The 12,290-nt window shown below is 39.0% G+C and overlaps 1 protein-coding gene across 24 annotated transcripts in view; it reads left to right on the top strand.

Moving 5' to 3' along the window:
- Window positions 1–12,290, top strand: part of LOC132099050 (CUGBP Elav-like family member 2) — a 157,798-nt gene that overhangs the window by 69,194 nt on the left and 76,314 nt on the right. The window contains exon 1 of one of the 24 annotated variants that reach the window (XM_059505451.1): window positions 7,189–7,451. The exons of 21 other annotated variants lie outside the window; for them this stretch is intronic. In XM_059505451.1, the coding sequence (XP_059361434.1) occupies window positions 7,375–7,451 (77 nt within the window). In that variant the 5' untranslated portion in view covers window positions 7,189–7,374. Of the gene's footprint in view, window positions 1–7,188; window positions 7,452–12,290 lie in introns of those variants that run through there. 2 more of the 24 variants (XM_059505464.1, XM_059505466.1) reach the window with 2 other exon arrangements.

Here is a 12,290-nt window from a genome sequence, read left to right as displayed (position 1 = left end):
AAACAAGGCCATGGCAGTTGTGCCAGTGTGTGGCTGTGGTGATGGGCTGCTGTCACTGTGCATTCTGAGATATGTGTGCGAGTGTGTTGCCGAAATTGGTGGTTTTGTGTTATAGGAGAATCACTGATCCCAAGGTGCCCACCGCCGAGCTGTGGCTCAATAAAGCTGCGCGGGATTTAAATGAAAATAAATGAGAAGCAGTGACAAGCACTCTCAGGGTCCCGCTTTAATGAGGGGAATGGGGGGAGGGACATTGAAACAAAGAAAGGGGGTGAGATGGATAGAGAAAGGAAAGGGGGAAAAGGCTCCTTAATGAATGTAGGTCTTGGAGAGAAATGGCAAATTTATTTAAACTTCCATTTCGCTACCCAAGACCTGTTCAATTAAACCAGTAAGGTTCATTGCACTTGGTAAAAATCCCTTTGAGGTTGGCATTCTGTCATAACGGAAGTTAGTTAGGCAGTTTTATGATTTAGGAGGCAGATTTAGTTCTACGTCGATATGAGAGAAGAAAGAAGCATGTTAAAATAATATTAGAGGAGTGTAAAGCGGCTGGAATGCAATATTATAGCCTGTTGATGTCCTGTGCTGTCATAATAGCATTACTGCTGGTTGGCATGGCGATAATGTAAACAACAGGGGTCGAGTTGATGTAGTAGATTATACAGGCTAGTGATCCCGGATTACACTGACAAGCTTATATATATGACTCAAGGAATTGTCTTCCATTGAACACAAAAGTTGAATATTGGAGAACAACCTGACTGTTTTTTGTACTATATATTGAAAGTGAATGAAGGCTTTCATTCAAGCTTCAACATGGACACCATAGAAGTACAATAAAAGTAACCCAAAAATGATAGATTTCCAAAGCCATATAATAGCTTAAATTAAGTCATATTCCCCTTCATTAAGCTCTTAACCATTGCAACTGAATCATTGAGTCACTGTGTTAAACTTTAGAACCACATCTGTCCAATTCACAAACAAATCATTCAGACCTATTTTCTGAACTGAATTAACGATGCTTTTAAAATTATTATTATTTATTATTATTATTATTATTATTATCTTTTTAAATTAATTTAAATTAATTATTATTTCCACTGAGTGGTAATGTTCACATCACACATTCAGTTTTGATTAGAGTATACATCAGATCTGGTCTGGCTGTCACATACAGTCTAGATGCAAAAGTTAATATTTCAATGTAACAGAAGCTATAATCGGAAAGCAAAAAGTCTGTAACAGATACATTATGGTAAGAACAGTTCACATACTACTGTAATTTGCTGGAGACTAGACAATGAACTAGCATTCCAATCTTTCCTCAAATGTTTGGCATACAGCTACAGTAGAACATTGTGCATGTTGTTTAGTTCTTCTGATGTGTAATGACACATTCATTACATCATCTGTAAGCGCGCTTATCTGAAAAATATATGACCTGAGGCAAATTATCAATAGTATGCATCATGGCGTAACTGAGAGTATGCATATGTATGAGAGCACGTTCACTGCTTTACATAATCCATGAGTTAATCAAATATTCATGAGCCCAAACACTCTTCTGACAGACTGCTGACAGCCTATCTGTCCGTCTTAATCCATGCATGCAAAATGCTATAGGCTAGGGCTGATGTATATAATGTCTGTCTAACAATAGAAAGACATCAAAAACATAGAGATTTTGCTATACCGTGATATATTTTTGTATTTTTCTCAGTGGATGTTATTTATATGTAGGAGTGACTGTGGTTTACAGTCAAGTGTGGTGCAACTTTCTGGGATTGTTGGTGGGAGGAGTGTGGCCCAGATCAGTAAGGTGATATGTGGCCCAAATCAAGATCTGGCAGCATATTATGTGACCCATGATAAACAAGATAAATACAATATTGCATGATAATGGTTAAATGATCACATACAGTTTAATGAAGTGTAGTATTGTTAAAATGTAGTCTTTGAAATGGCAAGTCTAAACAGAATGAAACATTATCATTTAAAAATTAAGCAAATCAGTCAAGTGCATTAAACTGCACTTAATTATAATTTTATTAAATTTTATATTATTATTCTTGGTACAAATAATCTTTGAATGCTTACATGAAAAGAGAGAGAGAGTATTTAACCGTTATCATGTAATATTTTTTTTTTTGTTTACTATGGGACACACACTGATCTATAATCGACAGAGGGGGCACATCATTTTTATTAGTATGCTGTCATGCACAAGCATTAAATAAAATGATCATGAAAATATTTTATTTTTATTTAAATCCTGTATCCATGTGATGCTTGCTGTGAGGAACAGATCAAAATTCAAACCGCATTCATTGGTGATATGTATGTCCTTCCTCTGTAGCTATAGTAACAATTTAAAAATGTGCCGTTAAGAAGTTTTACAACAAGTTTTACGGCAGCGATATCAAATGCTCATTGGCTCTCGCTGGTTTCATCAGAGATTGCGACATCCCGTGTTTCCGGTGATGCGTGTTTTGAATGAGAAACGTGCACCTTGATGGAGTGGATCAGGATAGTATTTTCAGAGTTTAACAACTTAAATTATGCCCTGCTCCTCGCACTACTATAATATTCTGCCAGAGTGGACTGCAACTGAAATGCATTGTCATTTGGACTACTGTGGTACTGCTCTTTGACATATCTGTAATAAATTCTTATGATTAAAGTACATGTGTCTATCTGTTACGTTTCTTTTATAGACTGTATACTGTATACACTCACTCTTTATTGGTTGATTTGTTCTTTATAAAAATAAATAGAAAAAACAATGCAATACGTTTTTTTTATTGCAGTTACATGATGTGTGGGTTTTAAGTCAGATTTTCTATTCAGTTTAAAGTACTTTATTGGCATAGTTTGTGTCTACATTAAAGTATGTCACAAAATGAATAATTGCGATCATAGTAATATACAAGGTAATAATATGAAATATTACAATTCCCAGACAGCAATATAGTGTTGGACCGACACTGCTTGCTGTCTGGGTTGGGTCTGGGATATATAAGGCTCAGGTGTGGCTCAGATTTGGGGGATTCTGGTTTACTTAAGGCTGATAACTGGCACCAATAATAAAACCTGTTTTGGCCCAGTTCAGGGCCAGTTAAGGGTGATTAACTGGCTGAGATTCGGGCCGGTCCAGTTCTCGGCCACTTCAGGGCCGTCATTCTTTGTGGTACTTGGGCCGAGGGAAAAGTCATTGTGTGGCCCAGATCTGGGCCAGAAGACATTTGCTATGTGGGAAGTAGAGGTGATTTGTTTTTTTCAACTATGCCTATGTAGACTTTGACAGCTTTGCTTTTTAAATGTGCTCTAAGCAATAGCAGTTAGCAGCTCTGGACCTTATACTGGGCTTGGATGCTCAATTAGATACACCCCTTCATTCTAAAAATCCTCCCTCCAAAAATACCATTGAGATGGACAATGGAGAAGGAGAGTTTTTGTCATTTACCAAGTTTACAAGTTCCTTCTTTTCCAGCTGCCTTGATTTTTTAAAGACCACCCCTAAAACACATTGTCTTTTTTCCTGCCCCATATCTGCCATCTTTAACATATACTCTTTCTTTTTATCCCCTATCTATCTACCTTCCCTTCCCCCACCCCTTTCTCTTTCTTTCTCTCTGTTCAGTTTGAACTCCTGGTGTACTATTTTTGTCTCTGTGCGTTGCAGCCTGCCGGGCCTGCCTTTCTCTCTCTCTCTCTTTCTCTCTTGTCTCCTTGCTCTCCTCTTACGTGGTCAATCAATACGTGTTATAGGCCAGCTGGGTCCAGACCCAAATAGGAGAGGCGTAGAGATAGAGAGAAGGTGTAAGAAAGAGAGAGAACCCAGAGAACAAGGACCCCAAGAAAATGAGGCGGAACAAGGGCGTGAATAGGATGCGAACACATTGGGAGCTCAATGTGAATATAGTTTTACCTCGCATCATCTTACCTCGCGAGGCAACAGAAATGCAGTAAGCAGGTTCGGGGCAAGTGTAAATATTCAGGCTGTACCCCCGAAACCTCTGCGGAGAAGGTGAGGAAAAGAACAAAAAGTGACAATAAAAGAACAGAAAGAGATAACAGAGTAACAATTACAACTGCGGGAGGACGAACAGGAAAACCTTTGACCTGAGAGTGTGAGAGAGAGTGAGAGGAAGAGGGGAGCCCCTATGAAAGACGTCTTGTGGCTAAATTCCATTATCTTCTGTGAGAGGGAATTATATCAGCCCTTAAGTGCTTTCATCAGACTTCTCAACCCCAAGAGAAGGACACAGCCAGAAAGCCAGAACGATTGAAAGATGTTCAGGGGGCAACATGAAGGTCTATAGTTTGAGTTCTTGTTCCGCACTGCTTAAGCTGCTTAATACCACACGTAAATTGTCCCCGCTACCTGCCAGATATCAGTTAAATGGGTATCCTGAGAAATCACTCTATCCTTGTTGCCGCTTTTCCACTGACAGGGTGCCAGAGCTTGATCCTGGTGTGTTTCCAAAGCAGATCAGACAGTTTTGGGACAAAACATTTTTTTAATTGGCTCTGCATTTGCCCCTATTAGCTCCTTAAAACTCAGTAAGATTTATAGTAAGACTATAAACAAAGTGTTCTATGTGCTGTTTACATCTGTGCAGGTTATCTAGTAATGTGCTTAGTTGTGTCAGCATTTAGCTCTAAAGTCACTTTGGGTTTATTTACATCGGGTTGGCTGCCATGTCTTCAGAGGGCTTAGTTTTAAAGAAAAGGAGTGAATTTAAAAACAGTGAAGCTAGCAGAGCAGCTAGGCTTGAAAAAATATTTGGACGGCATGGAAATGTACCTTATTAAGCAAAACTATTCTTTCTTAATGTCTGTTTCACATCAAAGAGCTGCGCACACATACAAGGAGATTGCTTGCGTTAGCGATCTACAATACTTCCTTTCCTTCATGTTCACCCATAATGCTTTCGTCTAAGCTTTGGCTGGCTTTAGGTTTGCTGCTGAATTCTCTCTTCAGACAGAAACCCGTTTAGTGAATTCATCATTTCCATAACACGCGTAACAGCAATGCCAAGCATTGGTAAATTGCTTCTTTATTGCACAATCCATTATGTAATGGTATATTTGCTCAAGGTAGCGGATATCACATTGTGCGAGGACAGCGGAATGTTTATAAACCTGTCCAGAACTCACAATGCATTTCTTTCTTTTTTTTCTCTCCTAAATAGATTTTTTTTTCTTTGTAATTGATGCACAAATTAATATTTTAGGGCAGTGGACTGTATAAGTATTTTTATTTTGTGTTGGTGGTTTTTTAGGCTTACATATATTGACTTGAATAATGCAATGCAATGTCTTTGTATATTACCTACTTATTTATTTATTTATGAGTCACCTTTGCTCGACTGTCCAAGCTGGAGGCGGTATTCAAAAGTGTTACGGGGCTCAGTTTGCGTAGTATAATAATTTGTTTAAAATCATTACAGAAATCTTGGCCTATGTCTAAAATGTCTCTAAGGGGCAGGCTCTAGAGTTAGTTTTGTCTTTGTTTTTTTCATAAATGTTACAGTAAGAAGGAAATATTGATTGTGCATCCTTGCATACACAAAACACCTCCCTTGAACGCATGCAAATACTAGTACATTGTTGGCTACAGGTCATAACAGACCACAACCCATGTTTTGTCTATTGCAATTTGCCCAAACTGTTTTCTACAGGTTTAATTTGGCTATTTGTTGCTGGTTATAGCAGTTTAATTTTACGCAATTGCTTTTTAATGACAGCTGAAATCCTTCATTGCGCTTGGTCTTTGAAGACAAGCATGACTCATTATGGATTTTTGTTTTGTTTTGAAGCTTTTGGCTGATTATGTTGTTATCTAATTACTATGGACAATTTAAAGTCAAAAACTGCAAAGCAATGCAGTTTTTAATGGTTCCTAATTCAGGAAGTTCATTCCCAGATCTTTTTATCTGATGTGGCCATGTGCCACAGAATGCAAAGCACAATGTCCTCCTCTCCCCCCTCATTCATGTGTGTGTGTGTGTGTGTGTGTGTGTGTGTGTGTGTGTATATATATATATATGCATTAAGCACGGGTATGTTTCCCATGACCTAGTTCCTGCACGTGCTCTGTAGAGCTCCGGCTCGAGACCCCCTTTCCCCTGCGGGCACACGAGGGGAAAACAAAAAGAAAATGCGCTCTTTCATACGCATGAACGGATGAGCACAGTAAAATGGGGATGCGCCTCGTATTAGATTCACCATTTGAAGCAATAAATATGCTGATCCAATAAATCTTCAATACCTAGAGGTTTCTTTATCATCTCCCAACCTCATTTTGGTCTCTGACTCTTTATACCATGGTAATCTCAATAATTAGGAACAATACATGTTTCTGCAAGGCTGCTTTTTATATAGAAGCTATAGTTTGCCCTCAAATATGTAAAATACTGGGTTGTTCATAATCAAGTATGTGTTTCTTTTTTCTGTTGAACAAAAAATGAATACGTTTGCTTGTTTCAGTTATTTTGCGCTGCAGGCTACAATGAAAGTGAAAGGGAACTGGAGATGTTAACAAAGGTAGTTCACCGAAAATTGAAAATTGTGTCATCATTTACTCACCCCCAAAGTTGTTCCAAACCTGTGTGAGTTTCTTTCTTCTGTTAAACACTAAACAATATATTTTACAGAATGTTATTAACTAAACAGTCGACGGTAGCCATTGACTTCCATAGTATTATTTTTTTTCTCTCTATGGATTTCAACTGTTAGGTTGCCAGTATTCTTCAAAATATCTTCTAGTGTCATATTGGAACAGAATTTACATTTTTGGGTGAACTATTTTTTTAACTAATGAAATAACATTATATCTGTGAGTGTTGTATTTGAATTTATGCAAATGTGATTTTAGAACTATTGTAGAGGGCAATGTTTTCAGCAGATTTATATTGTGGTGTTTTTCTAGACCTCCAGTCCCCATGCACTTCCATTGTATGGATAACAAATGTGTTGTTGTTGTTTTTTTTTTTTTTTGCGTTTGGACCGGTTTGGATACTTTCATTAGTAATTTCATTCATATATAGCTCATAGAGGTACTGGTTTAAAACCAAGCTGCAGCAGCAGCTCGAGCAGACACGCCTCTCTCTTCCCGGTGCTTGACGCTCCGGTGTGCTCGTTGTCTGAGAATAAAGGTTTTTTTTGAAGGGATTGTTGAGGAAAACACTCTAATGGGTGAGCGGAAAAGACTGTGACAAGCGCAGTGAGTGTGTGCGTGTCCAGAGCCGCTCGCGCCGCTGCACCTGTCCCTCTCCGTCTAGCGCCCAAACTCGGCAGGCAGGCTCGCGCGGACGGCGGGCGCGTTTTATCCAGTCAGCGGCGCACAACACGGGCAGCCTGAACATGACTTCGTCCTACAATCTGGATTTTCTACCCGAGATGATGGTAGAAGGACGATTGTTGAGCGCCGGAGAAAGGATGTAAGCGTTTAGCTGTTTATCTCATTGCTCTCTTCTGTCATCTGTTGACAAATAGGGCACGCGGTAGTGTGTTTGCGCCGAGCGTTGTGTTATCAGTAATCAGATAACGGGGCTGACGGTGCTAATGTTGTTTTTGCTTTTAACTGTATACTGTTCCCCTGCTCAAACGCATTCAGGAAATAAACACGTTGGGTTTAGTGCTCCGGAATCGGACAGTCCGAATCATGTCTCAGAGTTTTGTTACGTTACATAAACTGATCTGCAGTGCATGGGCGAAATTGTAGCAGGGAATAGTCAATGTAGCACCACGCGAGAAGATGAAGTTAAATGTAATGGTCCACTGATATCACATCTGATAAAAAAGTGCATGCGATATAAAGAAACTGGGTTACTTTGATATACTCGCTTTTGGAGGTAGATTCGATCATAGGACGGAACATGGTTTCAGTTGTTATGCTTGTTTATTTAAGACTCATTAATATTTTATCAAGATCAACTTTAAAACGCCTTTGTTGCTCGTGCACGCACATCCATGATAGATTTGATGTTGTTGTATGTGTGTGTATATGTGTATATATATATATATATATATATATATATATATATATATATATATATATATATATATATATATATATATATAATGTGTGTGTGTGTGTGTGTGTATGTATGTATATATATATAATGCACATATGGTATATTTTACGATATCTTATTGTAATGGGAAAAATTATCATTTAACAGATATAATTAGATATATCAGTTTAGGGCAAAATATTATAAATGGTGCATTACTGTAGTTTTCCCCTCTTTATGTAATAGTTCATGCATCGGAGCGATAAATAGCTGAATAATTGCTTTATGTTGAACGCTTTTGATCCTTGTCATCTCGTGCATGAATAAGAGGCATGTGACTGAAATGGCTCGAGCTCGGTGTTGAGAACATGCGCCACTCCGTCTCTGCTTTTAAACCATCGGAATGCGCAGTGACTGACTCCCCTTCTCTCTACCCCCCCTCTCCAAACTCTCTGTATCTGGGTTGTTTCAAATTTGATTTGTTACGTGGCATGTGTTGTCGAAATCAGATTAAAGCACGCGCAGCACACGTAATTCACTTGTAAGTACAGTGTTTCAGGGCGCGAGGGATAGTTTGATGCAGCTCGAGCTCTTCAGACGCTGCTGCTGTCCCACTAACGTCCGTTTGCTTTAACTACTAACTAACAGTTGATGAGCTCTTGTTCTGTGGTGAGAATTTCTCTTTTTGCTCACCTTTATCCTCACTATTCTTATCTACAGCCCAGACAGCAAGCAGTTTCGGCCCAGATTTGGCCCACGTTTGGCCCGCATGAAATGCGGGCCTGTTGTGGGCCAGTTCTGGGCCGAAACTGCTTGCTCTCTGGGAGGCTATTCTCTTGATATAGTGTGTGACAATCTGCTATTTGTTAATATCTTACCACACTTTTAGGAACAATTTGAGACAGAACTTGTGCTGCCACGTTTTCAAAACAAAGCCCACCCAATCGCTACTCGAAACTAGCCCAAACTAGCCCAATCCCGTCTTCTCGGGATAAAATACAAGTTATAGGGGGGTTCCCCCATTCCTATTCCAGGGACTAAATATCACATTATTGGGGTCGCTTCAACCAGCTGCAACAGTGTCCTATTCAGCGGGAAATCCACAGACTTGACAACACTAGACAGACTGTTCTCTTAAAGGGTTAGTTCACCCAAAAATGAAAATTAGGCTGTGTTTTACTCACACCAGAGCATCCTAGGTAAATATGACTTCAGACGAATCCAGTCCGAGTTATATAAAAAATTGTCTTTGATCTTTCAAGCCCTATTAATGTAGTCAACAGTCCAAAAGAAGTGAAATAAAAAGTGCCCTTCCATAAAAAAAAAGTGTCTCACACGGCTCCGGGAGGTGAACAAAGGCCTTCTGTAGTGACTTGATGCGTTTTTGTAAGAAAAATATCCATATTCAAAATGTAATAATCACTTTAATCTAGCTTGAGCCATCAGATGTACACAGAAGAAGTTCTGGGAGCATGACGTATGTGGTCAGTGTTGCATGCGCCGCTGAGTCTCGTGAAAACCGGTTTACAGGATCAAAAGAAACAAAGTTTCCCTTCTTTAGCAAAGGAAAACCAGTCTCCTCTTGGCTTAATCGAAATCCTCCGACATTTATTTTGTATTTTTTTACAAATCCTCATTTTGTTCTTCTAATTAGTGACCCTTGTTTTGTTTTAATCTCTCTGCTGTGTTTCGGCGTGCGTGACTTCTGAGTGGCGCATGCCGAAGCTGACCTCCATATGTCATGATGAGGATGAGCTTTTTATTACACTTCTCATGATCCGATGCAGTGCAACACCCGCTGAGTGGCGTTAAACAGCTTGATAGATCAAAGACAATTTTTTATATACCTTCCACATGATTCGTCTGAAAGAAGAAAGTCATATACACCTAGGATGCCTTGGGGATGAGTAAAACGCAGCCTAATTTTCATTTTTGGGTGATCTAATCCTTTAAGATCCCTAAATTAGAGAGTGAGAAAAAATGCCAGCGAAATTACAAACAGTAGCTATTTGACATGACTAAATAATGACTTCATTCCCTTCTGGAGATGCCAAAATATGTCCTTTGGAATTTGGGGTGGGTTAACTTGGTTTTAATTAGCTTAAAGAAAAAAAAAACAAAAAAAACAAATTGAACCCATATGTTAAACAAATTTTCTTAGTCTTACGGTAAACATGTCTTTAAAAAAGATTGCTGCTACTTTGAAAAGACTCTTTAAGCGACCTTATCATATTTTTATCCAAGCAAAGTCACTATGGATGGAATCAAGCACAAGGCTACATTATTAGGCTAGAACAGTGGTTTTCAACTCAACTAGGGGGGCGGTGCCACAACATCATATTTTTGTCAATATATTACAAAAGAAGTTCTTATCAACTTAGTAAGGCCTTCAAGCCAATAGTATCTTGGACAAAATGTGGCCTTGGAGTCATAATGGTGGAAAACCACTATTTGGATTGAATATATGTGAGCAGGCATGTTCTTTACCAGAACTAGTTTGTGAAAATCTTGCACCAGGCACGTTTTTTTTTTTCTTCTTTCTGTTATGAGGAGTAATATTTGAATAGGTCTTGTTCATTTTCCCAGTTATACAATGTGATTGCTATCAAAAGATATTCAGAATGCATGTTCTGAATTTTTGTTTTTTTATTCATTCATGAATGATTCTCTTTGAGTAGGGGCCTTTCTGTTGCATTCAGCTCCTAGGTTGGTTCTCTTGTATTCCTGCTGTCCCCGTGTGCCTCTTTTCTTGAGACTTGTAGGTGAATTCGCTGATGGGGCGAGATCACCATAAGCGTGGACTAGCACTTCTGTGACAAGGTGTTGTTATCAGTCTCCCATTACACACACACGTAAGAAGGTGGACAGGCAGCATCCAGCTGGCCTGTGTTCCAGCGACTGAATACTTGCTAATCTCTCTCTTCACTACGTGATAAGCCGCTCACCTCTCTGCCAGAAAAAAACATTACACACACTCGAGTGAGAATATAAATCACCTGTCCCTTAAATCCCCAACTGCGCAGTTTACATTTCTGCCTGTCGTAAGCCACTTCAGCTGCCAACTTTGTTGTTGATTCTGGATTCTGGCTTTTTGTTTTGCAGTAAAGTGAAGTCATTTGACAGACTAACTTAATTTTAGATCCAAGAACACTCCAGCGGTCCTCCAGGACACAAAGAAGCTCTTATTGTGTAAGAGAAAACGGGGCTGATCAGAGTTCTGGTGTGGGGTTCACTGAACTTGTTTTCCATCCCACTGGAGGACGTGTTGGAGGATTGGTGGGAGGGGATGTCCGCAATTCGGTTGTATTGCTTGCAAATATGATGCAAATTGAGACAAATCTCTGAAAATCACTAGATTTTGTTTCATTTTGTGCTCATCTAGAAGCCACCGCCACAACTTTATTTTTCACAATAGGGACTTTTATATCTCACAATCGACTATTTATTATTTCAATCTTTATCTTACAATTAGTTTTCTGTCAATGTGGAAACAGGCCTCCATAGAGAGAGTCTTTTCCGAGAATGAAAATAAAAAAAAAATTAAACATATAAGCACAAAAGGATGTTTGTGTCAAGTTAATGTAATTTATCATTTGGTTTTTTATGTGGGAAAATTACGTCGCTTAGTAGTTGACTTCATTTCAGAAACACTTATATTGTTTGGGGGTGATGGAGTATCTCTCTCTCTCTCTCTCTCTCTCTCTCTCTCCCTTTTACAGAAAATTTATTTTTCCACAATTATCTTCAAGAAACTGGGAAGTCTGTAACCTTTGACTCATGACCTGTTTGAGTGGTTCCTCACATCTGCTGCTAACCTAAAGAATGAGACATAAATGGAAGGAAAGGAAGACAGGAAAGACAGAGGGAGGGTAGAGATCCCTCCAGCGCTTAAAGGGAGCAGTTTCATTCCAGAAATCACTGGAAGATAAAGGGATGATTAAAAAGTCTGAGGAGCTGTGGCACACACACTCATTCAGCCAACCTTAAAGTCATCATGTAATCAAAATGGACTTTCTTAATACACGTTCCTGGTCTTATTGTGCACGATTTATCGGTGCATGCTATTAATATGTTTGCCTTCGTAATCGTTCATCAAAATGCAATAACTTCCTTCTTAAATGGCTGATGTCCCATTCAAAAAGCCTCATCAAATGTGGGTGCCGGTGGTGTTTTAGGCGGAGAGTCATAGACATCCAGAAAGTGAATAGGTGAGACTGACTTTTTAAATAATTTTATTTTAGTGTTATAAATTTGTGTAGTGTT

This window comes from Carassius carassius, chromosome 22 (assembly GCF_963082965.1).
Source record: "Carassius carassius chromosome 22, fCarCar2.1, whole genome shotgun sequence".
NCBI classification, from domain to species: Eukaryota; Metazoa; Chordata; class Actinopteri; order Cypriniformes; family Cyprinidae; genus Carassius; species Carassius carassius.
The sequence above is the reverse complement of the archived record's forward strand: the minus strand, read 5'-3'. Positions and strand labels throughout refer to the sequence as shown.